This window comes from Mirounga leonina, unplaced genomic scaffold (genome assembly GCF_011800145.1).
Source record: "Mirounga leonina isolate KUSES-001 unplaced genomic scaffold, KU_Mleo_1.0 Mir_197, whole genome shotgun sequence".
Classification (NCBI taxonomy): Eukaryota; Metazoa; Chordata; class Mammalia; order Carnivora; family Phocidae; genus Mirounga; species Mirounga leonina.
In genome coordinates, this window is record NW_023270494.1 from 3,522,410 (window position 1) to 3,550,174 (window position 27,765).

The following is a 27,765-nucleotide window of genomic DNA, read 5'->3' on the forward strand; positions in this document are numbered from 1 at the left end:
CCTCCGTGTCTGGAGCCGTGAGGGCACGTGTCGCCAGGGGACAGGTGACCGCGCAGTCAGGGGCGGCGGTCAGGGCCGCGAGGGGCCAGGAGGGAGTGCAGGCTGAGCTCCCATCGGGAGGCCAGTTGGAGTGGAGCTGGTGGGGCGCAGGGTGGGGGTCAAGAGCAGGTGTCCTGAAGAGGACAGGAGCTCTCGCTTGCTCAACAGGGCCCCACAGTATAACTGGGGAGTGCCCCCCACCCCCCACCCCCCCCAGACAGGCCTCACCCCCACCACGGAGGCTGGCACCCCTCACGGGGGCCTCTCGTTCAACAGCCTGGCTGACCTGGAAGCCTTCATGAAAGTCGCCAGGACGGGCTTAACCAAGACCCTCAAGGAGGGAGATTACGACGGTCTCGTGGAGGTGATGGGTCATCTGATGAAGGTCAAGGAGAGGCAGGTGTCCACCGACAGCATGTTTGAGCCCCTGAAGCAAACCATTGAGCTGCTCAAGACCTACGGGGAGGAGATACCGGAAGAGACACACCTGAAGCTGCAGGTGGACAGCGGCCGGGCGCCGTGCCATCCGGGGGGGCGGGGGAGGGGGCGAGCAGCCCAGGGCTGGGGAGTGGGGGGCTGTCTGGGGAGGGTGGTGGGGAGCCAGCCCAGTGCCGGGGGCCTTGCAACTGGAGTCCAGGCTGTTGTGCCTGGGGACAAGGCCTCTCACGTGGGACCTGCAGGATAGACCTCCTCCTGTGGATCCAGGGATCCATGTGGAATGTCGAGGTGGGAGAAGCCTCCCTGCAGAGGAAGGGACAGTGAGGTGGCCTCTAGGGTGAAGCCGGTGGTTCCTCCATTGAATTGTTGAATTGAAAATGTCTTCATATCCCACACCTGCCCCCAAGGACGGGTCAACCCTGGGTGCAGGGGGCGGTGGACCGAAAGTGGGGTCGGCGGAGCCCCTGCAGAGGTTAGGGACACGGCAGTGAGGCCGAGGGAGGGGCCAGCTGCTGCGGGAGCTCCCTGACCTGGAAGGTCCGTGTGGCAGGGCTGGCCCAGGCAAGGTGGCAAGGAGGAGGGGAAGGGTCCTGAAGTCATAGCCCGCCACCCCCTGGAGGGTCACCCTCATCCCTTTCTCAGCTTTCTGCCCTGCTCTGGATCCAGGCCGAGACCCTGCGGCAGGGGGGACGACAGGGGTGCGGGGCAGGGGGGCAGGAGCCAGGAGGCGCTGTCCGGGGTCCTGCTACCAGGCCGGTGGCCGCCCCTGCTGCCCTGCCCAGGACCAGCAGAGGACGCGGATGTGAGGGGTGTGCGGCCGGGACCAGGGGCGACGGGCGTGAACCGGGCTTTGAATGTCCCTTCGCCCACAGAATGTTAACTCATCATAGAGGAAAGGGAAACCCCTGTCTTTGTTTTGTGGGTGAAGAATTCGTGGGCCGGGCTTCTTTCTCTTCAAAATATGTTGTGATCAGAAGTCCAATATTTGCTCAAGTGCGGACAACTTTGAAAGCACAAAAACCCATCTGATTGTTAAAGCCGTTCTGGCAAAATTACAGAAATGGGGGACAGGCTAGTGGTTGCACCTGTCAAAGGTCCGCCCCCCGGGGCGCCGGGCGCACAGGACTCTCTGTGCTACATTTGCAACTGCCTGTGAGTCCACACTATTTCACGATGGAAAGCGTTTAAAAGAACAGGAAAAGGAAGGGATCGAGGCCTTTGTCTGCTGCAGGAGCTGCCAGAGCAGTGGGCAAACACCAAGAAGCTGGCGATCCAGGTGAAGCAGAACGTGGCGCCCCTGCAGGCCAACGAGGTCAACATCCTGCGGCGGAAGTGCCAGCAGTTCGAGGTAGCGCCGCCCTGGCAGGCCGAGCCGTGTTGCCCCCCGGGAGGCCGGGGTGTCGCCGGGGAGGGTGATATGGGCACCTCTCCCACAGCTCAAGCAGCAGGAGTTCAGAGAGAAGTTCCGGCGAGAAGCCCCGTTCAGCTTCACCGACCCCGACCCCTACAAGTCCCTGAATAAGGTAGGTCGGTCAAGGACCCCGGTGCCCTCCCAGCCTCTCCTCGAGCTCTCATCCTTGGCCTCGAGGGGCCTGGCCTCGGGGCCGCACGTGCATACAGGTGTCCACGCACACCCGTGTGGCCTCCGTGCTGTGGGGTGCGGCTTGGCCGAGGGTCCCAGGCGTGGGGACACCCCCAAGCCCGGCGATCCAGCCCAGCTGCTCAGCCCCGCTGTGCCTCCTTCGTCCCTGGCTCCTTCTCACCCAGTGGCTCCCTGTCACCGGCCTGGCACTCCCCTCTGTGCCGCTGTCTTCCCCTCCCTGGCCACCGTGTGCAGCGCGTGGCCGAGCCCTACCATGTCCCCTTCTGTTCCCGATGTTAAGTCCACAACCAGCGTCCAGCGTACGAGCACCACCGGGCTGGGCCTGACAACCCTCTCGCAGGGGAGCGTGTGAGGCACGCGGGCATGAGCACAAAGGCCCCAAGATGCCCTTCAGGGTCCCCCACACGTGCCCTCCCCCAGCCTCTGCTCTTCTCACACGGCTTCGAAGCCACCATTCCCAAAGATCCTCCCCGTTCGTCAGGGTCATTTTCTCACGTCCCACTCCCCCAGCCCCGCAGGGAGGCGCACGGTCTCTCCTGGAGCCCACAGGGCCCGGGCTGGGTTCTGCAGAGATCCAGTGTGAGCTTGTTTAGGAACCGGGTCCGTGCGTGCCAAAGCCCTCTTGGAGGCGCCCGCACACCCAGGGAGCCCATCTTCACATCCCGCACATGCGCGTGCACACACACACACAGACGCTCCCACACTCGACCCCGAAGCCCCCACTCTCACTCCCCTGGTTTGGAGTGACTCTTGCTTTCCTCCTCTTATCTAGACTGTTCTCATTTTCAAAGCAATCAAGCATTACCTCCTTAATGTTTAACAAGGTAAAAAACAGGGGGTGAGAATTGAGCCATCCTGAACCCCTCCGGAGGAAATCGGGCATTCGTGCCAGGCCCGTTAAAGTCACTTCTCACGCCTGAACTCCCAAAGCCGGCGCGCTGGCCGTGCGACAGAAGCAGGGGGCTTGGGAAGACGGGAGGGGGCGGGCGCACAGTTCCTGCCGGTCGGTGCGCGGGGTCAGAACACAGCACCTGGCCGGTGAGGACGCAGAGGAGGTCCACCAGGAGGCGGCGGAGGGCAAGAGGGAGGCCAGCACTGAGCGTGAGCCACGCTGCTGACCGCCCCCCTCGGCCGCCCCCAGCAACAAAAGAGCATCGCGTCCATGGAGAGCACCATGGAGGCCCTGTGCAAGTCCGGGAGCCTGTTCGAAGTCACGGTCCCAGACTACAAGCAGCTCAAAGCTTGTCACAAGGAGGTCCGCCTGCTGAAGGAGCTCTGGGACATGATCGTCATGGTGAGGGCGATGGCAGTCTCCCGGCGTGGGTGGGGCGGGCCAGCACTGCGGGGACCCAGGGTGGGGGGTGAGGGGAGGCGCTAGGTCGCACTCTTCTTGGAAAGGAGGGTAGCACTCGGGCACGTGTTGGCTTCAGCCGGCCTCTCCTCCCAGCTCCCCCGTTTCCAGAGAGATGTTAGCTCTTCCCTCTTATTCTCTCCAACGAACTGCAGAATCTCTGTCAAATCCTCCTCCCCTGCAAGAGAAACCATTATGACTTTATACAGAACTGGATTTTCTCCGTGAGCTACTCTGGGGAGCATTGCCCTCCTGGTGTTGATCGGGGTTCTCCCTGCACACGAGCATGCTCCGCCTCTCCGTTTGTCCTATTTTTTTCAGTACATCATAGTAAAATGTTGGACATGTCTTCCTTCTGACCACACTGAGCCTCTTACAGAGGGGAAAGAGAGCGTCTCCGAGTCACAAGCTCTGTCCTCTCTCTCGAGGACAGACCGGAGCCTCTTGATAGTTACTTTCTCACAAGGAGCTGAACGCGAGTCTCTTGTGTGTGAGGGACATTCCGGAACAGAGTTGGTAAAGCCAGAGAGGACGGGGGGCTGCCCGTGCCCTGGATAAACAACAGTCCGCACAGACCTAGAGAATAAAGCCTGCGTTTCCCAGGAGTTAGCATTTACAGCCAGAATATTTCAAGGAAAATCCTCCAAAACACACTGCCCAGGACACTTTTATGAAAACAGGATAGAGAATAAGCTAAAGCCTAAAAGAGCCACTGACTTGGCGCCCACGGGGCATTAAGGTTTCGTGTCTTAGCATCTTCAAGGCCGGTCTCCTGTAAATAGCTGCCCCTCTTTGCCTTTATGCAACAAGCAGGCTTGTCCAGCCCAGGCCTCCGGGCCTCGAACACTGGTACCAGAAATCTCTCTGCATCCATCCCAGCTTCACGTCCATTTCCAGCCCACACCAAACTGAAGACCGCAGGCTTTGTGGCCTTCCATGTCCACTGTTGGCAGGGTTCTTCCCGGGGAGATTCTGTTGTGTCCTCGAGCTTCTTCTAATACATGGTCATCCGTCAGTAGAAGCTAGGTTACCCTGCACTAACAAACAGCCCTAAGAAGACCTCTGTGTAGTTCACAACAAAAGTATATCTCTCTTTCATGCAAAGTCCACACGCTGGTTCCAGGCAGCCCTTGGGCAGCCCCTTGTTCCAGGCTGTGTAGCCCCGTGCGTTTCCGTGACCGCCAAGGCCGACAGGGCTCCGAGTCAAGCACCGACAATTAAGTGCTCTCTGCCCCAGAGCTCCCGGCGTCACTCACGTTTCCCTGGTCGAAGCAGGTCACATGGCCCCACGACGGGGTAGAGGGGCCTGGGTCCCGGTGAGCGGTAGCAGCACCCTCCACGGGATTCTGCCAAAATAGAGTTGAACGGCTGACTTTTGAGTTGTATCTTTGCAACTGGGCTTTCCCCCCTTGTGTCCGTCCACCGTACCACCCTCTGTCCGCAGTCCTGCATGCTCCCCAGGAGCCACGGCAGTAAGGGGACACAGATGTCTTCCCCAACCCTCAGTGAGTGTTTCCCCGCAGGTGAACACCAGCATTGACAACTGGAAGACCACCAAGTGGAAAGATATCAACGTTGAGCAGATGGACATAGATTGTAAGAAGTTTGCCAAAGACGTGAGGTCTCTGGACAAGGAGATGAAGAGCTGGGACGCCTTCGTGGGGCTGGACAACACCGTGAAGAACATGATCACATCCCTGCGCGCCGTGAGCGAGCTGCAGAACCCCGCCATCCGGGACCGCCACTGGCAGCAGCTCATGCAGGCCACCCAGGTACCGCCCCTGGCGGCCGGCCGGCCTCGCCGTCGGATGGGCTGGCCCTTGGCTGACGAAGCTGGGTGTGGGCAGGCCTGGCCTCGGGCGCTTGTGACCTGGGCCGGGCCACACGGGGCGCTGCGCTCAGAGGGCGCCCATCCTGGCTGGAGTGCTCTGCTGCTGCCATCTGGGCATTCTTGATAATTTTTTTTAAGATTTTATGTATTTATTTGAGAGAGAGAGCGTGAGCAGGCGGGAGAGGGAGAAGCAGGCTCCCCACTGAGCAGGGAGCCCGACGTGGGGCTCGATCCCGGGACTCCAGGATAATGACCTGAGCCAAAGGCAGACGCTTAACTGACGGAGCCACCCAGGCGCCCCAATTCTTAATAATTTTTTTAACAAAGGGCCCCATCGTTTTCATTTTGCACTGGAAATTATGTAGCCAGTTTTGGTTGTAGGTTGACTGTCCATAGGGTTCAGGAATTCTGGCTTGGATGAACATCTCCCCTGGCTTTCCCCATGCCCCCCAGGAGCACAAAGCCCTAGTGCCCAAATTTTCCCAGGGATATCCCCTAGTTGGGGGAGGGGGTGTTACCGGCATCGACATCCCCAGGAGGCAAATGGGAACACTCCCCACTGTCAGCAAACATTGAACAAAACTTTATTGAACAGCTACTCTGCAGAGAGGCCCCCCAGAGGTGCCACGGATACAAAGAGAGGGCGAATAGAGCCTCTGCCCTCAGGGAAGCAGAGAGAAGAACAGCACGTGCGATGCTCATGTTCCAGATGCTGAGCAGGATATTCAGTGGAGATTCTAAGAGTTTGGAGGAGGCGTGGCCTCCAAGGGGAAGGAAGAACAGAAGAGGCTTCGGGGGCATGCGGAGTGTGGCTTGAGGCTTGGGGGAGAGAAACACAAGACAGGCAGAAGGGCTGGGCTGTCTGGAGTGCTCGAGCACTGAGCCGGACAGCAGGCTCGTGTGCCCCATCCAGGCGCCCCGGGAGAGACCCCCAACCGGTGATGAAAACGCAACTAAAATGTCCCAGCCGAGGCCGTAGTGAAACCCAGACAGACGTTCTCCCAAATGTGATGGAGAGACACTTGATTCTCTCAGTTAGCTAAACCAGGCTCCGTGGGGGCTCAGGACCGGTACTCGGAAATGTCGACGTGATGGTGAGACTGTAGGAGAGGGGTTGTCGAAGGGGTGTGAGGCCTGGGTAGCCCTGGGCACCTGCTACTGTTACCAGAGCAACAGTGCCCGAGACTCAGCCGTGCCTGCTAGTAACACAGCGTCAGTAGCCTTAATCCCTGAGCCTAACGCGTCAGCGTCCTGGGGCTGCCACAACAAAGAACCACAAACGAGGGGCTTAAAGCCACAGACACGTATTCTTCTGTGGCTCTGTGGCTGCGAGTCTGCAATCAAGGTGTGGGCAGGGGTCCCTCCCTCTGAAGGCTCCTGGGGACAGTCCTCCCCTGCCTCCTCCTGCTCGTGGAGGCCCCAGGCATCCCTTGGCTTGTGGCTGCATCCCTCCAATCTCTGTCTCTGCGACCGCATGGCTTCCTTGTGCATTCCAAATCCTCCTCTCCTCTCCTCTTATAAGCACGGCTGTCATTTAGGTCCCACGTGGATAATGCAGGGTGATCTCATCTCAAGATCCTTAACATCGACCAAGACCCTATTTCCAAATAAGGTCATATTCTGAGGTCTGGGTGGGCCGGAACTTGGGAGAAACACTTCAAAGCACTACACGTGGGCTCTGCTATTACACAACGTTACTGGGAGGAAAGGCAAGTCCTGGAGAAGTAGCTCACCCAAGTCACGGAGCCAGGAAATGGCGACACAGAGCTTCTTCCAACCTGCTGGCTCTCCACAAAGGACAAAGATGTCCATCCAGTACAAATGACCTGAGCTGGAACATGCCTATTTCTCCCCCAGGTGAAATTTAGAATGTCAGATGAGACTACCCTGGCAGATTTACTGCAGCTGAACCTCCACAAATACGAGGATGAGGTCCGAAATATCGTTGACAAGGCTGTGAAAGAGTCTGGGATGGAAAAGGTATTTTGTTTGTTTGTTTGTTTGTTTTTGTCGACAGCAAAGTATGTTCTGTATGGGATGATGCTGAAGCAGGCCCACCAGCCCAGCGCCTATGAGCATCTCATTTCATGTGGGGTCCAGCGGTTGCTTAACACAAAAACAAAGTTTGGTAGGCTTTCCCTTAACCAACCCACGACGGAAATCTTGTAAAAAATTTCCAGAATGTATTACTGGAGAAAGGATCCCCCTGGCTCTAGCTCTGTGTCCTGCATGTGATTGTGCACATTGAAACTGAACTCTCCTCTCGTGGAGCGCCCTTCTCTGTGACTTTGGAGAAGAGGCTGAAGGAGGGAAGGCGGGAGGACTGGCCATCAGGGTGGATGATGAGCCACTGGTTGGGACAGTCACAGGACACAGGGAAATTCAGGAGGGCTTCTTCTGCAATTCAGATCTCTCGCCTCGCCTGTTCGGTGAGTGTGAGTCTTCACATTTTGGCTTTCTTCCCTTTTTTTTTTTTTTAAGATTTTATTTATTTATTTGAGAGAGAGAGAATGAGAGAAAGCACATGAGAGGGGGGAAGGTCAGAGGGAGAAGCAGACTCCCTGCCGAGCAGGGAGCCCGATGCGGGACTCGATCCTGGGACTCCAGGATCATGACCTGAGCCGAAGGCAGTCGCTTAACCAACTGAGCCACCCAGGCGCCCTTCCCTTTTTTTAAAAAAGATTTTATTTAATTATTTGTCAGAGAGAGAGATAGTGAGAAAGAGCATGAGCAGGAGGAAGGGGCAGAGGCAGAGGGAGAAACAGACTCCCTGCTCAAGGAGCCTGATGTGGAACTCGATCTCAGAACCCTGGGATCATGACCTGAGCTAAAGGCAGACACTTCTCCGACTGAGCCACCCAGGCACCCTATCTTCCCTTTTTTTTTTTTGAACAGCTTTATTGAGCTATAATTCACATACCATACCATTCACCCATTTAAGGTGTACAATTCAGTGACTTTTAGTGCATTCGTGGATGTGTGCAACCATCACGTGGGAGAATTATTCAATGTTAGCATGTTCTCACCAACTCAAAAAGAAAGCCATTCCCTCTAGAAACCCCCCCATCTTCCCATACATCCCCGTCCCACCTCGAAGCAACCACTAACCCACTTTCTGTCCCTATGCGTTTGCCTGTTTTGGACAGTTCATGTCAATGGAATCTCACAGGATGTGGCCTTGTCTGTCCAGCCTCTTTGACTTCACGTGATGTCATCAAAGTCCATCCATGTGGGAGCCTAAGTCAGAACTTCATTCCTCTTTATGGCTGAACGGCATTCTGATGACCTGTCCATTGTATCTGTTCGTCTGCTGACGGACGTTTGGGTCATTTTTACCTTTTGGCAACTGTCCATGATGTTCTGGATTTCTCAAAGCAGGGCTTTGTCCCGGGTCCTTCTCGGCCCCTCCCGCCAGCCACCGAGTGACGTCGTTTCTGTGTCCCCCAAAAGGTGCTGAAAGCCCTGGACGCCACGTGGTCCACCATGGAGTTTGAGCACGAGCCACACCCACGCATGGGCACCATGATGCTCAAGTCGGACGAGGTGCTGGTGGAGACCCTGGAAGACAACCAGGTGCAGCTGCAGAACCTGATGATGTCCAAGTACCTGTCCCACTTCCTGAAGGAGGTGACGAGCTGGCAGCAGAAGCTGTCCACGGCGGACTCCGTCATCTCAATCTGGTTTGAGGTCCAGAGGACCTGGAGCCACCTGGAGAGCATCTTCATCGGCTCCGAGGACATCCGCGCCCAGCTGCCGGAGGACTCCAAGCGCTTTGACGACATTGACATGGAGTTCAAGGTGAGCACAGCCCTCCGCCTCCCCCTGGGCATTTTCAGAAATGGCGACGCTGGAGAGCACGTGGCCACTCACGCCCCGGGGGCCCATCTCCTCTCAGGCCCTGATGGAAGAGGCGGTGAAAACCCCCAACGTGGTAGAAGCCACCAACAAGCCTGGTCTCTACGACAAACTGGAGAATCTGAAGAAGAGGTGGGTCCCCGCGCCTGGCCCCATGCCTGGCCCCGTCCCTGCCACCAGGAGGTGTCCTGGTGGCAGGGACCCGAGCCAGCAGCCCTCCCCCCCGCCCCCGCCACCCAGGACAGGGCAAACTCTCCTCCCTGGGCACTGGTGCTCCAGGCCACGTGCTGCCACGCTGGCCACACAGCGTGTCCTCAGCCCCAGAGGGACCCCCACACGGCGGGTCAGGTTCCAAGGTCTGAATCCAACTGGGGCTGCGAACAGCAGACCGGGTGTCTCTGGGGCTGTCGTCCGTCTGGAGAGGACAGGATGGGCTGCAGAAAGCCTCGACCTCCCCGTTTCCTCCCTCCTAGCTTGGCTGTGTGCGAGAAGGCCTTGGCGGAATATTTAGAGACAAAAAGACTGGCTTTCCCGAGGTTCTACTTTGTCTCCTCGGCTGACCTCCTGGACATCCTCTCTAACGGAAATGACCCCGTGGAGGTAGGCGGGCCCTTGGCATCCCGAAGGTGGCCCCGTGCTCGCCCCCATGTCTCGGTGGCCCTGGCCGGTTGGAGCCCTGCGCATGGAGGTCCCCAGGCCGCCTCCACAAGGTCATCGGCCCCAGAAACCGCCAGGGGACCCGGCCATGACAGAGAGACCCCTTGCCTCATTTTCCTCATCTGGAAAATGGGTTAGATGCCAGAAGCTTGGTGAGACGCTGTTTCTGGGAGACACGCCCGCTCGCCCGGTGGCTGCGGGGTCATCCTGACAGATCCGGGACCCCAAGAGCCAGGGGGAGGTGTTTCCTCGAGGCTCTTCTGAAAAGAGAGAGGGCTTAACTCACTAGGTGAAAGGAAAACACTATATTTTATTCGAATCCTAAAATTGCAACACACACCAGAAGGGACGCACGGGGTGGCCCAGGGAAACGGGCCCAGGGCCTGGGACCGAGCTTGTCAAGGAAAAGTGTCCTGTCACCTTCAGGAACAGACCTGGGATCCCGGGGCTGGTCTCTGAGATGCCCCTTGGTTGGTTAAGCACGTTAGTTAACACCAGTCAGACGGGGTGGTGGGGGGGATAATTCCAAAAATCAGGAAGACGCTTAAAACCGCCCAAGGAAAACCCGGCTGCGCCGCACCCCCTCCAAGGCCCTGGGTTCCGTGACCCCGTGTCTGCCCCCACCCCCACCCCAGGTGAGCCGCCACCTGGCCAAGCTCTTCGACAGCCTGTGTAAACTCAAGTTTCGCCTTGATGCCGACGAGAAGCCTCTCAAATTCGGCCTGGGCATGTTCAGCAAGGAGGACGAGTACGTGGACTTCGACCAAGAGTGTGACCTCTCAGGGCAGGTGAGTGCCGGGGGCACATCCAGGGCGGACGGGCCGCCCCCCGGCCACCCAGCCCGGGACTGTCCCTCGGTCCAGCAAGCGCTCCAACAGCTTCCGTAGAGAATTTCTAGCACAGCCTGACCCGTGTAGTCCGGGTGCATCTTGAAAAAAAAACGGACAGAGAAGAAGGGGAGCGGAGAGGGTTATGGATGCCGGTGGGCTGTCTTGGGCTTGCCAGGGGACTGCCTCGAGGGGCCCCCACACGCCTGAACCGCTGCCTTCTAATCCCTGTTCAGAACAATCGGCTCCTCACCTCGGGTGGCCCCGTTCCCGTCCCCAGCCACCCATGAGGCAGCCTCCTCCTGCCGACACCAAGCGGCCCCGCAGCCCCTCTCCCCCATCTCACCGCCCAACTCAGCAACCAAATTGACTTTGACATTTTCCTAAGTGAAATGTAATTTGGAGAGAAATCAGCTGGGGAAAAAAGAGGAAAATCTCACGCAAGAAAACTGGAGCTTCAGAAACGTGGGCCCGGAGCTCCTGGCGGGTTTGCTCGGCGCGGCCGGGGTTGGTGGGGGCCCTGGCGAAACCCAGTCATCACGGTGTGTTCACACCCGCGGGCACTGTGTTTATAATTTAAAAGAAAAACCAAGCCGATTGTCCTGTTTGGGTCTTCCCCCCCCCAACCCGTAGTGGCTAGTGAAGGGTTTGTATTTCAAAATACAAAGAAGGCTTGTCTGCAAATAAAATACAAAGAAGGTTTGTCCTGTGTGACTGTCTGGGACCCTGAGACCAGGCACCCGAGGAGCAGCCAGAACCTGCCAGGGACTTGAGAGACGGCGCCTCAGGGGCTCGGATGTAGCCTGTCTTCTCTTCTAGAATTTTCTCTGGATCCCCTCCCTTGTCCTCCTAGAAATAGCATAAGCACGTGAACGCCCAAGGCAAAAGTCTTGCAGGGACACCCCCCGGCTTCCCAACCACATTTGTTAAGTGGGTCATTCTTACTGCTCTACAAAACCTTGACTTTTCCACCCCTGGGATGACAATGATGGCAAATGGTCCATTTATTTTTTTAATGACAAAGCAAGTCTTTGGAACTCGCCGCAAGGGCCTGTCTGGTCAATGTGGCTCCCGTCCCCAGGTGGAAGTGTGGCTGAACCGAGTGCTGGACCGCATGTGTGCTACTCTGAGGCATGAAATCCCAGAGGCCGTGGTGACGTACGAGGAAAAGCCGAGGGAGCAGTGGATCTTGGATTACCCAGCCCAGGTCCTGGGCGGCGGGGGGCGGGGGGTGGGGGGCGGGGTCTGCCCCAAGGTCGGTCCCGCGGAGACCAGCCTCCGCGCCGGCAGGGACCGCTGTATCGGGGGGTGACGCTCACGGTGCGGGGCGGCCCGGTGGGCGCCCGTCTGCTTGCAGATTGCACTCACGTGCACGCAGATCTGGTGGACCACCGAGGTGGGCCTGGCATTCTCGAGGCTGGAGGAAGGCTATGAAAACTCCATCAAGGATTACAACAAAAAGCAGGTGCGTGTCCGTCAGAAACCCTGCCCTTTCTTTCGGTTGGTCAAAAGCGGCCAAATCTCGGCAACCCCCTGTGGTTCCGCCCAAAGGTAACCGCTTTGGAAATATACAACTTTCACTTTTTTGTCTGGAAATCAGCAAATCATCAATTTGTGTGCATATCATGGACTTACATGCCAATACTGTAGAAACTATCTGCATGGCTTTAAAAATCCCCTGTTTGTACTTAATGTCCACCGTCTTCCCGGGGCATTAGACTTTCTCACACGATGTCATTTTCAGAGGCTCCATGGTATCCCGTCGGGGGCTGCTCTGCTGCTCACCCCACCCCCAGCCGGGGGATATTGAGAATTTTTCTGTGCTCCGTTTTTGTAAATAAGAGCATGGTGGTCTTCCCTCCGCCACTGTGGGCTCCCAGGGGACCCACGCAGCCGGGGGAGGGCGGGGTGCACGCAGTGTCCCAGCCAAGGTGCCTCTGCTCCTGCAGATCAGCCAGCTGAACGCGCTCATCACCCTGCTCATTGGAAACCTCAGTGCCGGCGACAGGATGAAGATCATGACCATCTGCACCATCGACGTGCATGCCCGGGACGTGGTCGCCAAAATGATCACAGCCAAGGCATGGGCGCCGGGGAAGGGCCGGGAACCGGGCTGGCCCCCGTTAGTGCCTCTTCCCGGGGCGGGGGGGCGTGACTCTGTTCCTGGTAGCAGCCCCCACCCCTCACGAAGACTCGGCCCTGGGGAGCAGTCAGAGGAGGGCCCGCTCCTCCATGGGATTTGGCTGGGGGCAGCATTGGGGTGGACATGGGTCCTGGAAGAGGAGCCGAGGGTCTGGCACCTCCTGCAGGTGGAGAGCTCCCAGGCCTTCACCTGGCAGTCCCAGCTCCGGCATCGCTGGGACGAAGAGAAGAAGCACTGCTTTGCCAACATCTGTGACGCCCAAATCCAGTACTCCTATGAATACCTGGGCAACACACCGCGGCTGGTCATCACCCCGCTCACGGACAGGTGAGGGCACGCACCAGCCGCCTTGGGCAGGCGGTCGGGGAGGCCTGTGTCCAGACTCACCCCTGCCGCCTGCCGGGCACCCAGCCTCGGATCACTCCGACGCTAGCTGTGTGGTCTTGGAGGAGTTGCTCAACCTCTCTGAGGGCCTGCCAAGTGGGGGTGCCATTTCTGGCTCCATCTCACGTCCCTCTTGTGTCTCCCTGGTGCCGAGTGCGTGTCACCTGGGCACGGTGAGCTGACACTACCGTGAAAGGGAAGGGGGTGGCCATGGGGTCACCGCACGCAGGATAATCAGAGGTCCCTTGCAGATGCTACATAACCTTGACCCAGTCCCTGCACCTGATCATGGGCGGGGCCCCCGCTGGCCCTGCCGGGACCGGCAAGACGGAGACAACCAAGGATCTGGGCAGGGCCCTGGGCACCATGGTGTATGTCTTCAACTGCTCGGAGCAAATGGACTACAAGGTGCGCTCCAGGCCTGGAGGGGGCCAGAGGCCCCTGTGGGGACCACACACTGCATCCCCGGGCCCCATGCGTGTTCTAGATGTCTGGACACTGCAGTTCGAACCGGGGGAGGAGGCACCGGGTTCCCAGTCTGCTGACGGTCTCTGCCCTGCGTCCCTGCCAGTGGTCTTGGCCCTCCCAGGAAGCTGGGGCCCCGTGGAGGTGACAAACATGTCCAGAAGAGGCTCCTAGGGTCAACAAACCCAGGCCCAAATGTCCTATCCTGCCCTGGGAGGTCACCTCCTCCCAGCCTCTGTTCCAAGCTCTCTCCAGGTGGCTGGGGGCTCCCGACAGAATGAGCGCTTCTGTCGTGGTTCAGCGTGGGGCTTTGGGGTCAAAGCGAGTCCAGGCAGGCTGAGCAGGGGAGCCAGGGGACAGGCCAGGCCCCAGCGATCCCTGGAGACTGTGCAGCATGCTGTGGGTTCTCCACGGGCCCCATGGGAGAGCAGAGCCTCCTGGAGGCCCAGCAGGGCAGCCTCTGTGGGGGGCTGGGGTGGGCCTGGCATCAGAGCCTGGGCCTGCAGGAGGCCTCCGGTCCCCTCCCCACCTGTATTTGAGCCCCAAAGCCCAACCCTCCTGAGGTTGAGGTGGGGCCAGCTGCCCCTCTCCCAGTCAAAGCCACAGACCACACCAGCCTCTGGATTTCAGAAAAGTATCTCAGGAGCACTTTAACACTCACCTGGAATCCCATACGGAGACCCTGAAGAATCCTCATCACCCAGCTAAGGACTGGAGAGACACAAACATGTAGAAGAAAATCTGACACGCATGCCCACCCCCCATCTTAGAGAGAAGCCCCTCCCTTGAGTGCAAGAAAAAAATAGCAGGGGCTGCATTTTACACGAATGCACGTGTCTGAGCCATCCAGCTCGGAGGCCAGGGAAGCCCCCACACCAGGGAGGTCATGGGCCAAGGCTGGACTCTTCCTGGCAGCCAGCCCTCCACGGCATGCACCGGCCCGCCGGCCTCCCCCAGGCCCCAGAGCTCCCCAGCCTGACCCTCGGTCAGTGGACTGTGAACAGGACTGTGACCCAGCAGAAGGGGCAGGTGGGGGGCGCCTGGCAGGACTCTGGTCGGCCCTCTGAGTCTCTTCCTCTCCCCTATCTCACCCTTCCTAGTCTTGTGGGAACATCTACAAGGGCCTGGCTCAGACTGGAGCATGGGGCTGCTTCGATGAATTTAACCGAATCTCGGTGGAGGTCTTGTCCGTGATCGCTGTGCAGGTAGGGTCCTGTCCATGGTCTGTGGGTCACGTAGGGGCTGGGGCTTGTCAGCTCTCCTGTCAGCCCTTACACCAGGCAGTCCGTTCAGCCCTGTGAGCCTCCTTGCCTGTCCCCAGTGCGCCGTGCAATGCAGGGTGGTGTGGCACGGAGGTGAGGGACCCCAGGCCTGTCCTGCAGGGGCCCGGAGTCCTGGTGGGCACACAGAAGAATCGGACGCAGCAGGCCTAGGTGTAACCAGCTACACATGAGGGGATAACGAATTCTGCCTGGAGGACAAGGACAGAGGTTACTGTGTCCGCGAAGGATGCATTAGACATCAGTGCTGGAAGAAGGACAGGGAGGAGGCGGGGAGAGAAGACGGGAGGGAGGAAATAGGCCCGTGTGCTTTGGGCATGAACGATGGGGAGGCCGGGACGCGGTGGGAGTAAGGTCCTCAGAGGGGGGACAGCCCCATGCCGGCACAGCCCCAGGCCGCTTGCAAACTGCCTGTGCACCCGCCCCCACGTCTGGAGGTGCATTCCTACACTGCACACGAACCCTCCGGATCCGGAGGTGAGAACCACGGGGCTCTCTCAGGGGAGCCGAGGCCAAGCTCGAGGTCCAGAATCAACTTGAATATTCCAAAAGGACCCAGAGGTCGGGCCGGTGCAGGTGCTGGGACCCTCCTTCCCACAGGCGCAACAGATAGATAAGCAGAGACCAGCTCCCTGCAGCCGGAGCCTCCAGCCCACACGGGAGGCTGGGGGGCAGAGCCAGGGGAGCCGAGCTGAAACCAGCCCCTGCCACTCACGACCCACAGCCTGGGTGTAGCGCCTGCTCCAGACTTACTCACTGGACTCCCCAGCTCTGTGCTTGGCCGTGATTTCAACTCTCCCTAATCCCTAAAATGGCTTCGACGACTCAGGTTTGCTGACACCATTAGAGGTGAAGGCAGGTGGCCGGCACCCTCCACCTGTTAGCCTCCCGACACGGAGCTGTCCCTGAGCTCTGGGCTGGAGGCCAGTAAGGCAAAGAGAGAACGAAGGCTGCTGCCTTGGGGTCCCCCAGCCCCACCAGGGCAGCAGCAGAGTGACTCCCCACCCCAAAGTCGGTAAATGGACCCCAACGTGGTTTTTGACTCGAATGGACCATCAAGAACTGGACCAGGATGCTAGGAGAGGCTTCGCATAGCGGGGAGGCAGCAAAGAAATTAAGAAATTAAGGTGCGCCGCCCCAGCCGCCAGGCCTGCCCCGGGGAGCCCGGCCCTGCGGACCAGCCAGGGAGGAAAGGCCAGGCCCCAGGGCGGGAGCTTTGCTCAGAAAGGCGGGGAGACCTTGAATTCAAGGCAGGCGTTTGGGAGGTTCAACCATGATCGTGGGGCGCCCTCCCGTGGTCGCGCACAGGTTGGCAGCCAGTCGGCAGGAGCGGAAGATCCCACGGGCTCCTGAGCCCCCAGGTTTAGAATTCACCCAGTGCCGTTCTCACAGACCGCAGACACAGAGCCCGCTGCTGCGACGTGCCCCCACGCGGCACCCAGAGCGGGAGCGGGACCCACGGAGCGGCCAGGAAGCAGAGCGCCGCTCAGCGATAATGCGGGGCAAGCAGGGGTGTCCCGGCGCCGGGTGGGGGGACCCTCGATCCCGGTGCTCTACTGGGTGACGCGCCCAGGACATGCTGCACCATCCCGCACAGCAGCGCTCATGAAGGGGGAGAGGTACGGGAGTCTGGAGCAGACCAGTGGTTGCCGGGGTCACAGGGAGGGTGGGGGCAGGGGGAGGTGGGTATGACTATAGCAGGGGACGAGAGGGGTCCTCGCGTCGTGCAAGATGCTCCTGCTAGGGGACGCTGGGGAGGGGCGCGCGGGGGGCCCAGGGGCATGTCCGCTGCCTTATTTCTTAAAACTGCGTGTGAGTCTATGTTGTCTCAAAATTAAGTTTAATTAAAAAGAAAGCGAGACCAGGAGTGTCCTCTGCAAACGCGTAGCCACAGGCTTTGACACCAGTGAAGATCCGGCCCGTGGAAGCTGGGCATTCCCACGCTGACACGTCTGTGTGCCAACTGTTTAGGTTAAATGTGTCCAAGATGCGATTCGGGCCAAGAAAAAAACGTTCAGTTTCCTGGGAGAGATGATAGGTCTCATCCCCACCGTGGGCATTTTCATCACCATGAACCCTGGGTATGCAGGACGCACCGAGCTGCCCGAGAATTTAAAGGCCTTATTCAGGTGTGTGGGCAGAGGAGGGCAGAGGGGACCCTAAGCCAGGGCGAGCTGGGAGTGAGGGAGGGAGGCCGGGGAGCGAGGCTCCTGAGTTAGGGGGTCTAGCAGGCAAGGCCTCCTTAAAAAGGAGACAGTAATCTTCCCGCTCTGCCTTCCTGGGGGAGGAGGCCCCTGACCATGGAAGGCTGGGTTCAGAGAAGAGTCAGTACAGCGGGTGTGGGGCTTGGTGCCAGGCCCTGCAGACGGCAGAGGGCATAGGAGGATGCTGGGAACCCGACCCCATGCCCCTGCAATCCTGACGCTGTGGGCTTCCTGGCACGGGAGGTGTGCACCTAGCTGATGAGAGGCGGGATTGTGGGAGGAAGGGGGAGAAGCCTGAGCAGACCCCGCTGATCTCCCCCAGGCCCTGCGCCATGGTGGTTCCCGACTTTGAACTGATATGTGAGATCATGCTGGTGGCCGAGGGCTTTCTGGAAGCCCGCCTGCTGGCCAGGAAGTTCATCACGCTCTATACCTTGTGCAAAGAGCTCCTATCGAAGCAGGTGCATGCCAACGGTGTCCGGGGCTGCAGGGCGGCGCAGGAGGGTGCCGTCCATGTGCCCCCGGTGGCATGCCGGCTTTGGCCCCGACCCTCCCTACCCCAGCCCGGGTGGGAAGGCGTGCTCACACCTGCTCGCCCATGCCTCCCCTCCCCAGGATCATTACGACTGGGGCTTGCGAGCCATCAAGTCTGTGCTGGTGGTGGCCGGCTCCCTGAAGAGGGGCGACCCCAGCCGGGCAGAGGACCAGGTGCTCATGAGGGCGCTGAGAGACTTCAACATCCCCAAGATCGTGACCGACGACCTGCCCGTGTTCATGGGGCTGATCGGGGACCTTTTCCCTGCCCTGGACGTGCCTCGGAAGCGGGACCTGAATTTTGAAAAGGTAGGAACTACTGGGCCCTCGGGTCAGATCCACACCTCGGTGGCAGGTGCAGCATCGGGCAGATGGTAGCCACACGTTTCTCCCTCCGCTGCTGGGAGAAACACCTGGAAGCCCCAAACCACCTTCCAGCCCCATCCAGCACCTCTTTCAATGCTGGGGATGGGGCGGATCTCAGGAGGAATGGGGGGGCGGCAGAGGGGCTTCGGGCAGACCTGTCGCCTGCACAGATGCTCCGCGGCATCACCGGCAGAACGTGGGGACACATCCACGCCAGAAGCCACTGTTCCCTTACAACATCTCCCACAAAGCCCCCTCCTGGAACGACTGCCTGTCCTTGCGCCCTGTGCCCAACACCCCCTCCTGTGTGCCCCTCCCCAGATCATCAAGCAGAGCATCGTGGAGCTCAAGCTGCAGGCAGAAGACAGCTTTGTGCTGAAGGTCGTGCAGCTCGAGGAGCTACTCCAAGTGCGCCACTCGGTGTTCGTCATCGGGAACGCGGGCAGTGGCAAATCTCAGGCATGCCCCACTCTTGTCCACCCCTCGGTCCTCCCTGAAGGCCTGTAGGCTGCCAGAGGCTTGGCCTCTGTCACCTCCCCACACCCCCGGGGTCAGGGGCAGCGAGGAGCAGGCCCTGGTCCCACTGATGAGGGCCTTCTCCTAGGTTCTCCTCTCTTCTTGCTCCTTCCCCCTGGACACCAGCCACCTGGCCCTCTACGGCCAGCCCCCCACCCCCGCCCTCTGTCCCCACCTGCCCCCTGTGTCAGCCCCCAAACTCCTGTCCCCTGCCATTACCTGGGCATGGTGAGAAGCAGAGGGTGGTGGCCAATACAACTGACACCTATGACATCGGAAGATTCTAAGCCAGCCAGTGTTGAGCTGGAAGCCCGCAGGATGGACCAGTGTTATTAATCAAGATCATTTCCAAAGACTAATAACATGGGGGTGCTCACAGCAAGTAATTTTTAAAAAGACAGAAACTTGGCAACAGCTTTCTCTGCCCACGGGTCCTGTCCCCAGGCTTTAATAAAACCACCTTTTTGCACCCCTCCGAAAAAAAGCAACTGCATGAACCCGATCTTCTAAAAAGAATATGTACATATGTATGTATTTTTACGCCTGTACACACATATACATATATGAAAACATCCTCAAATGTCCCTCAAAATCCTTTTCTCTGGGTGGAGGAATTACCAGTGAGCGTAGATTGCCTTTGTCATCGAGAAACTACTGTGAACTTTTCCTGATCTTAGCCTGGTCCCAGGGCACGTGGCACTCCATTGTCCACACACAGGGGTGGTTGCCGTGCGTTCCCCATCCCCCGGGCACCTGCCTCGGTCAGTTTGGGGGCGCAAACTCACCTGCATGTCACCAGTGCAGGACCGGCCCAGAGCAGGAATTCTGGGTGGGGTTCGTAAAAGGCCTTCGGAGTTGTGCATGGTGCGTCCCCGGGTGTGGGTGCAGGAGTGGCGGCCCCCGAGCCCCATGTGAACAACGCACCCCCACACCAGGTCCTCAAGTCTCTCAACAAGACCTATCAGAACATGAAGAGGAAGCCGGTTGCCGTGGACCTGGACCCCAAGGCTGTCACCTGTGATGAGCTGTTTGGCATCATCAACCCGGCCACCAGGGAGTGGAAAGACGGTAACAGGAGCTGTGGCAGGGTGGACTGAGTGAGGGCGGGTCACCAGCAGGCGTCCCGGGCTCACACCAGCCCTGCTCACTCACACCAGCCTTGCTCACTCACACCAGCCCCGCTCACACCAGCCCTGCTCACTCACCCCAGCCCTGCTCACACCAGCCTTGCTCACTCACCCCAGCCCTGCTCACTCATACCACCCCTGCTCACTCACACCAACCCCGCTCACACCAGCTCTGCTCACTCACACCAGCCCTGCTTGCTCACACCAGCCCTGCTCACTCACACCAGCCCTGCTCACACCAGCCTTGCTCATTCACAGGCCTTTTCTCCACCATAATGCGGGATCTGGCCAACATCACTCATGATGGCCCCAAGTGGATTGTCTTGGATGGAGACATAGACCCAATGTGGATTGAATCTCTCAACACTGTGATGGATGACAACAAGGTTCGAGGGGCTCCTGGATTCCAGAACTAACCCCCAAAGCCATAGTGATGGCCCCAGGGCCTGGGTCAGGGCAGGGCAGGGGGCTCATGGGAAGGGCCACACATCACCACCCACGACAGACAACAGAGAGAACCTGCCCTAGACTGGAACCAGAAGAGTGAGGGTCTGTCTGGAACTCTGCACAGAAAATTATGAACAAGGGAAAGTTCCCTGTCACAAGATGTGTTTGTCGTAGGACACAGCTCCACATGCCCCCATCTGAGATATGTTTGGGCAGCAGCGAGGGTGAAGGGTGCAGATACAGAGAATATTCTTGCTTAATTGGCATGTGACATAACATGGCAGAACATCTCATATCTTGGAAGGCAGAAACAGTCTTCAGAATGATCTAGAAGCAGCTTAAGAAATTGATTCTCAGTTGGGTGGAAGAGGGAACTCAAGAATCCCCGGGGAAGGGGGCGGGGATCATGGTTTCAGAAAGCAAACTGAACATCCCAGTGACATCCTACATGGTGCGCACATCCGGGAGCCTCGTGTGTTGTCCTGGGGTGGGCGGGGGCAGACGTGGGACTGCGGTCAAGGATGTCTGGGAAAGGCTGGGCTGGGAGAAGCTGGTTGGTGGCGGGCACAGGTGCGCAGGTCCCAGACTTCCTCCTCGTCGTTCGGAGACACGTCCGTGTGACGACCCATCAGGACGATGGCACGTGGCCCCTGTAAACCCACAGGCCTGCCTCCCTTCCCAGGTCCTCACCCTGGCCAGCAATGAGCGAATCCCCCTAAACCGCACCATGAGGCTGGTGTTCGAGATCAGCCACCTGAGGACGGCCACCCCTGCCACCGTCTCCAGAGCCGGCATTCTTTACATCAACCCCGCAGATCTGGGGTGGAACCCGTGAGTTGGGTTTTCGTTTTCCTGGTCCAAACTGGCGGAGGAAGATGGGGCTGGGGGCGTTTCAGAGTCGCCTGTGTGGGTGTGCATCCAGGCCTTCGGGAAATAAGATGGGGTGCTCCCCACGCACTGGGTCACAGCAGTGACAGGATGCGAGACAGCCCCGTGACTGTGGGGGTGAGGCACGGCGATGAGAGCGGGCACCCTGAGGGGGACGGAGGAGGGTCCGGGCCTGTCGCCGAGATGGGCAGTCTTCCCGAGAGGAGGCAGACTTAGGGCTGACACCTGGCGGGAGAGGGAATTTTCCAGGAGGACGAAAACTGCAGGGAGCACGCCAGGCGAGAACCAGCCTGGATGGGGCACGGGCGGCGGCGGGGGAGGCGAGAGTGGGAGGTTGCGGGGTCCGGGCGGTGGTTAGGTGTTTGTGGGTGGAGCATGAAGCCCCAAGATGCTCTTGGCAGGAAGGGGCCGGCAAGGACCAGCCTGCCCATACGGAACCATGGGTGGCCCCTGGGGACAGAGATGAAGGGAAGATGTGAGAAATGTTTGAAATCTTAAGAAATAGAAGATGTGGCATTGATTCTGGGGACCCAACATCCACAATCTAAGTGTGGGCATGGCTGGTTCCTCCCAGAGGCCCCAAGGGAGAACGTGTCCCAGGCCTCTCTTCTGGCCCTCTCTCCCGGCTTCTGGTGGCTCCGGGGCATCCCTGGCGTCCCTTGACTTCTGGATGCATCCCCCGATCCCTGCATCTGCCTCTACACGGCCACCATTCTGTGTCTCTCGAGGTCTTCCCTCAGTCCCCTCTTCTTGTAGGGACAGTCATCGGACTGGGGCCCACCCTAATGCAGGACGATCTCATTTGAGATCCTTACCTTGACTATGTCTGTCTGCAAAGACCCTTTTCCAAATAAGGTCACATTTCCCAGTCTCAGTGGACCTGTCTTTTGGGAGTCATCATTCTGCCCACTATCACCACATGTGAGAGTTTTCGGGGTGGGCAGGCAAGGCAGGAGCTGTGGACACAGGGCACCAGGAGGGGGCGGGGATCGTGTGGCACTTGGGGGCACAGGGCCCCCCGGGAAGGAGGCAGCCCTCCCCCAGGGGCAGCAGTGACTCGAGGCCAGGAGACCACGGGGCACATCCCAGAGCGGGAAGTGAAAGGAGGCTGCCTCTGGGGGCCGGGCAGGAGCCAGGCCGGCTCGTCCTCCCAAGTGTGTGTGTCCCCCTGGGCTTGCATTTCCCATCAAAGCCAGCATGCCCTAGACGACTCTAACCAAGGCAACATTTTTAATTTGACATAAACACCTTCCGGAGAGAGGGCAAATACAGCAGTCTGTGCACAGATTCGCAAACCAGGCTCCACTCTGAAGACCTGCTCTACTCGGAGGGCAGGTCCTAACCATTGCAGGCACAGGGCTTACCACGCTTTGCCCGCAGACGCAGACTGTGGGAAGGATGACTCTGTTACTGTGGACAGTCCAGGGCGTGATGGGGCAGAGGTCTGAGCTCTCGGTTCTCTGTCCCGATAGAGCACAGTAAGGATTGGAGCCTCCAGCGTGGGGGCTCGCTCACGGAGAGGCATGTCCTCCGGCTGTGGGTGGCGACGCGAGCTTCCTGCTTCGGCTCGGGGCGTCCTGGGAATGGCACGCTCACTGACCCCGGAGGGAGCCGGACACCATTTATGCTTTTAGCAGGCACTCATGCAGCACTCATGGTGGGCCAGGCTCCCTTCTGTGGGCTTTAAAAATATCAGCCCAGGTGGTCCTTCAAAATGGGAGTCATTGTTGTCACTCACACTTATAGATGACGTGTTGAGTAACTCGCCCAAGCCGCTGTTGGCCACAGTGGAGTCGATTCAAGCCCAGACAGCAGGCCCCAGAGTCTGTGCCCTCACGCTTATGGGGGGGCCACTTCTGGGCAGCCCACTCCAGAGGCAGCTGGGCGCCCGACAGTCCAACATGGCTCCTCGAGGATTACCTGTTGCATTAGTTTGGACTCTTCCATGGAATGTGACAAATTCAACTCAAACTAGCTAAAGCAAAAAAAAAAAAAAAAGAATTGGCTCAATTCACCAAAACTGCTTCAGGCATGGCTGGATCCAGGAATTCAGATGATGTAATGAGAGGTCCCTGTTCCTCTCCCGTTCTCGCCCTTCTCTTCCCCTCTTATCCCTTCTCTCCCCCTCCCACCCTGATGATGTGTCATGGGATTTTTCTCTTCCCCTATGTCCAGCTCTGCTGCCCTCAGCATTGACTTCATTTGGGGTAGCAAAGGTGGTTCCCAGTTGTTCTAAGCTTATGGCATAGCTAGAATGCCAGAGAAAGAGCACACCCCCACAGCCCCAGCACCCTCATCAGACTCTCGGAAGCTCTGCATCTGGCCCTATCACCAGAATCACTTAGAGACACCAGGGGTGTTCAGCAAGGGGAGGGTTGCCAGGCAGACCCAACATGGTGGTCCCAGCACCCAGTGCCTCCCCGTCTTCCCCAGGGTGGTGAGCAGCTGGATTGAGAGGCGCAAGGTGCAGTCTGAGAAGGCCAACCTGATGATCCTCTTCGACAAGTACCTGCCCACGTGCCTGGATAAGTTGCGCTTTGGGTTTAAGAAGATCACGCCCATACCGGAGATCACGGTCACCCAGATGATCCTGTACCTGCTCGAGTGCCTCCTCACAGAGAAGAACGCGCCACCCGACTCCCCCAAAGAGCTGTACGAGCTCTACTTTGTGTTTGCCTGCTTCTGGGCTTTCGGGGGAGCCATGTTCCAGGACCAGGTGAGCAGCCGGCCACGGGGGAGCCCGCCGCCCACGTGAAGTCTCTGGCCGCCCCCAACTGGGCCCTGCTTGTTGTTCTTGTTCTTCAACAGCTTGTAGATTATCGAGTCGAGTTCAGCAAATGGTGGATCAATGAATTTAAAACGATCAAGTTCCCCTCGCAGGGAACGATCTTCGACTACTACATAGATCCTGACACTAAAAAGTTCCTGCCGTGGACGGAAAAAGTGCCTGCCTTTGAGCTGGACCTGGACGTCCCACTGCAGGTAACTGCCCCAGACAGGTGACAGTTTACTGATGACTTAGGAGCAGGACTCCCCGTCCCGTCTCAGGCTTCATGACGGACGACCAGATGCAAACAATTTTCAACAGCAGGACCTTCTAAGTAAACCTGGAGATTGAACAAACTGTTCAGGTCTGCAAGTCAGTTGGAAGGGGGAAAGCGGAGGCTCAGTGTGTCTGAGGCTCAGGGCTCCTCCCTCCCCTCCTGTCCTTCTGCTCCCCACCCCCAGGCCTCTCTGGTGCACACCACAGAAACCATCCGAATCCGCTACTTCATGGACCTGCTCATGGAGAAGTCGTGGCCATTGATGCTGGTGGGGAACGCGGGCACGGGCAAGTCCGTGCTGATGGGGGACAAGCTGCAGAGCCTCAACACCGACGACTACCTAGTTCAGGCTGTGCCCTTCAACTTCTACACGACCTCAGCCATGCTGCAGGGTGGGGGCCGCAGCCGAGAGCAGGGGTGCAGGGTGGGGGGCAGGCTGGGATGGAGGGTGGGGCCAGAGCCAAGAGCAGAACTACATACAGTGGGGGCCAGGGGCAGGAGCAGGGGTGCAAGGTGGGGGGTAGGCCAGGATACAGGGTGGGGCTGGGGCCAGGAGCAGGGGTGCAGGATGTACCAGGCATGGTGGTAGCCAACCAGCTCCCTTCTCTAGGGGTTCTTGAGAAGCCACTGGAGAAGAAATCCGGTAGGAACTACGGCCCCCCAGGCACCAAGAAGCTGATCTACTTCATTGACGACATGAATATGCCCGAGGTGGACAAGTATGGGACAGTGGCCCCCCACACGCTCATCCGGCAGCACATGGACCACGGGCACTGGTGAGTGGGCAGGGAGGGGGGCCCGGGGAGGGGCAGGACCATGACACACACCACCAGGGTGGAGCCTCAGGGCTGGAGGGGTGTATCAGATCTCCCCCTACATCCATCTGCTAGGCCCTGGGCAGGCAGCCGTGGCCAAGAGCACCCACGGAGGGAGGACAGACAGGTCCCTCTCCCATCGAGGGTCCCTCTAGCAGGGGAGACAAAGAGGTGCAGTTGGACAGGCAGGGGGAGCTCTGAGCGAGCCCCCCAGTGCGGCCCCAGAGCAGTCCCCTGGCTGGGACAGAGACAGGCCGGGGGAGGCTGCCCTGCAGCTGAAAGCTCGAGGCAGAGTCAGGACCAGTCATGGGACGGACTTGGGAGGGAGAGCATCCTGGGCAGAGCAAATGCCACATGCAAAGGCCCTGTGGAGGGGGGGGGGAAGCATGGCACAAGGAGGACCCAACGTGGCTGGAGTGTGAGAGCCAGAGGGAGAGGGCGTGCAGGGCAGCTACAGCCAGACCTCAAGACCTGTGCTGGCCCGAGAAGCATCCCGCGGGCAGCAGAAAGCTTCGGGTGGCATGTTTACAGGTGCAGTTCGGAAAGACCAAAAGAATATTCAGGGCAGTTAACCTAAGTGTATCTGACACAAGGGTCCTGTAACGACCTGGCCAGTGGCCCAGGCCAAACCTGGGGGTTTTGAGACCGAAGGAACCCAAGAGCTCCCATCGGAAATCAGACCGTGGAGGCATGAAGCCCACTCCTTGCTGCCGAGAACTAGAGGCAGAGAGGGCTTCACAAGGGTCAAGCCCACCCACGTCCATCACTTGCCCTGTCCCTGCTCCACCACGCTGGGCTCACAGGTAGTAGGAAGCCAGGAAGGTTAGAATGGAGCAGGGGCAGGTAATGTGTGGACAGGGTGTCAGGGACCGCTCCCCAGGGGATGTGACAGCCAGGCCACGGGGTAAGCGGGCACTGAAAGCGGTGCAGGGCGGCCCCCCTCGAGGAGCTGGAATCTGAGCTCACGCCTGCACCCTGAGCCACTCCGATGCCTCCTGTTTCAAAATTTTTCTTGAAAACATGAAGCAAAATTGGCCGCTTCACCTGTAAGCGATATTTATTGAGGTGTTTTTTTTTATCTGCACATGCAAGAAATGATTGGGGGTGGGCTGGGGGGCCCGGGGATGGCTCCTCCAGGCCGGCGGCACGACGTAGCGCCCGTCTCCCGCGTGCAGGTATGACAGACAGAAGCTGACGCTGAAGGACATCCATAACTGCCAGTACGTGGCTTGCATGAACCCCACCTCCGGATCCTTCACCATCGATCCCAGACTCCAGGTAGGCAGAGATCAAACTCTGGTTAGCCAGCCGCCGTGGGTTTGAGGCTCACTTGGGCACAAGAAAATAAAAGCATTGATTTGGGGTGTTGTCAGGGCTGCGGGCCGACGTTCTCCGGAGGATTCCCTCACCTTGCAGCCTGCGTGCGTCAGGGAATTCCCCGGGGCAACGCGACGCGAGCCAGCCTCCCTCAGACCCCACAGGGCCGCCCCAGTTAGCAAATGCAAACACGGGCGGCCAGTCAAATGTGAATTTCAGATCAACGACAAATACTTGCCTCGTGTAAGCATGTCCTGTACAGTATCTGGGACACACTTGTACCGAAAACAATGACTTGATGTGTATCTGAAACTCAGATGTCACAGGATATCCTGGATTATATCTACGACCCACCCAGGCAGGACCTCCCCTCTGAGGTATCTAAGCAGATGGAGACCTAGAATAGAAAACCAGGCCTGTGCCCTGAGACACTCTTTTGCCTCCACCAAAATTTTGCTTGAGAGCATGACGCGTGGATTTGGCAGTTTCGGATATGCTCAATATTTGATGGGGTTTTAGCACATGTAAGGCACAAGGAGGACAGCTGTCCATTCTGACCATGCCCACAAGACACTAGGGGCGGTGGACAGAGTCTGCTCCCCCAGAAGGCAGCCCCGGCCACAAGCTGGTCCCTGCGGGCTGCCTGATGGGGGTTTGTGTCGTTCCGGACAGCGCCATTTCTGTGTGTTTGCTGTGAGCTTCCCGGGCCAGGAGGCCCTCACCACCATCTACAACACAATCTTGGCCCAGCACCTGGCCTTCCGCTCGGCCCCCATGGTGGTTCAGAGGATGAGCAGCCAGCTCGTGGCCTCGGCCCTGGGTAAGCTGACCAGCCTCATCCCCCCCTCCTGTGGGCACAGCCTACTGCTTTATGGGGCTGATGGCTTCTTCATAGTTTCCCCTGGTAAATATTTTATTTATACTTTCAAATCAATATTTTTAAATGATGCTATGTTTCAGCAGGAGATATTCTGAAATACGATTGCTTGAGGGGAAGGCAGGGGGTAGGAAACTCAGTGTACAGAAATGATTTACATGTGAGTAGAGCAGCAAACCTCCCCCCTTGACAGCTGCGCAGATTTCTTACTTAAATTGTCACTATCTCATAGTCCATTTGCCTTAGAAACTATACCTTAAGCTCTGCACTTTCTGAGGCCATTAAGAGCACCTAAGAATCGATGTATCTCTTTCCTGTAACAGCCCTGCATCAGAAAGTCACTGCAACATTTCTTCCCACGGCCATTAAATTTCACTATGTCTTCAATCTCCGGGATCTCTCCAATATTTTCCAGGTACTGCTCTTCTAGCCTGTTATGGGCCATGTCCCTGATCATAGGTGCTCTCCTCCTCTGCTGCTCTCAGGAGGGAAAGCGCAGTGATGTATGGACTGACAATAGTGATGGTGATAATGACTGCAATAATGATGGTGGTGATGATGGCGATGGTGGTGATGGTGGCGATGATGATGGTGATGGTGGTGGTGATGATGATGATGATGATAGGGATGATGATGATGCTGGTGATGCTGGTGATGATGTCAGAAAGATGGTGATGATGATGCTGGTGATGGTGATGGTGGTGATGGTGGTAATGATGATAATGGTGATGATGATGGTGATGGTGATGGTGGTGAT

The 27,765-nt window shown here is 58.4% G+C and overlaps 1 protein-coding gene across 1 annotated transcript in view; it reads left to right on the forward strand.

Moving 5' to 3' along the window:
• The window catches only part of DNAH17 (dynein axonemal heavy chain 17), a 92,599-nt gene that overhangs the window by 28,321 nt on the left and 36,513 nt on the right, over window positions 1-27,765 (forward strand). The window contains exons 21-49 of the mRNA XM_035025882.1: window positions 316-538; window positions 1,709-1,825; window positions 1,914-2,000; window positions 3,222-3,374; window positions 4,955-5,203; window positions 7,120-7,242; window positions 8,713-9,060; window positions 9,158-9,249; window positions 9,591-9,717; window positions 10,410-10,562; window positions 11,683-11,808; window positions 11,959-12,066; window positions 12,551-13,071; window positions 13,380-13,536; window positions 14,694-14,798; window positions 16,845-17,002; window positions 17,400-17,538; window positions 17,693-17,920; window positions 18,299-18,436; window positions 19,429-19,561; window positions 19,879-20,006; window positions 20,750-20,898; window positions 23,389-23,671; window positions 23,764-23,937; window positions 24,184-24,391; window positions 24,610-24,775; window positions 25,990-26,092; window positions 26,804-26,951; window positions 27,332-27,423. Coding sequence (XP_034881773.1) covers window positions 316-538; window positions 1,709-1,825; window positions 1,914-2,000; window positions 3,222-3,374; window positions 4,955-5,203; window positions 7,120-7,242; window positions 8,713-9,060; window positions 9,158-9,249; window positions 9,591-9,717; window positions 10,410-10,562; window positions 11,683-11,808; window positions 11,959-12,066; window positions 12,551-13,071; window positions 13,380-13,536; window positions 14,694-14,798; window positions 16,845-17,002; window positions 17,400-17,538; window positions 17,693-17,920; window positions 18,299-18,436; window positions 19,429-19,561; window positions 19,879-20,006; window positions 20,750-20,898; window positions 23,389-23,671; window positions 23,764-23,937; window positions 24,184-24,391; window positions 24,610-24,775; window positions 25,990-26,092; window positions 26,804-26,951; window positions 27,332-27,423 — 4,936 coding nt within the window. The remainder of the gene's footprint in view (window positions 1-315; window positions 539-1,708; window positions 1,826-1,913; window positions 2,001-3,221; window positions 3,375-4,954; window positions 5,204-7,119; window positions 7,243-8,712; window positions 9,061-9,157; window positions 9,250-9,590; window positions 9,718-10,409; window positions 10,563-11,682; window positions 11,809-11,958; window positions 12,067-12,550; window positions 13,072-13,379; window positions 13,537-14,693; window positions 14,799-16,844; window positions 17,003-17,399; window positions 17,539-17,692; window positions 17,921-18,298; window positions 18,437-19,428; window positions 19,562-19,878; window positions 20,007-20,749; window positions 20,899-23,388; window positions 23,672-23,763; window positions 23,938-24,183; window positions 24,392-24,609; window positions 24,776-25,989; window positions 26,093-26,803; window positions 26,952-27,331; window positions 27,424-27,765) is intronic.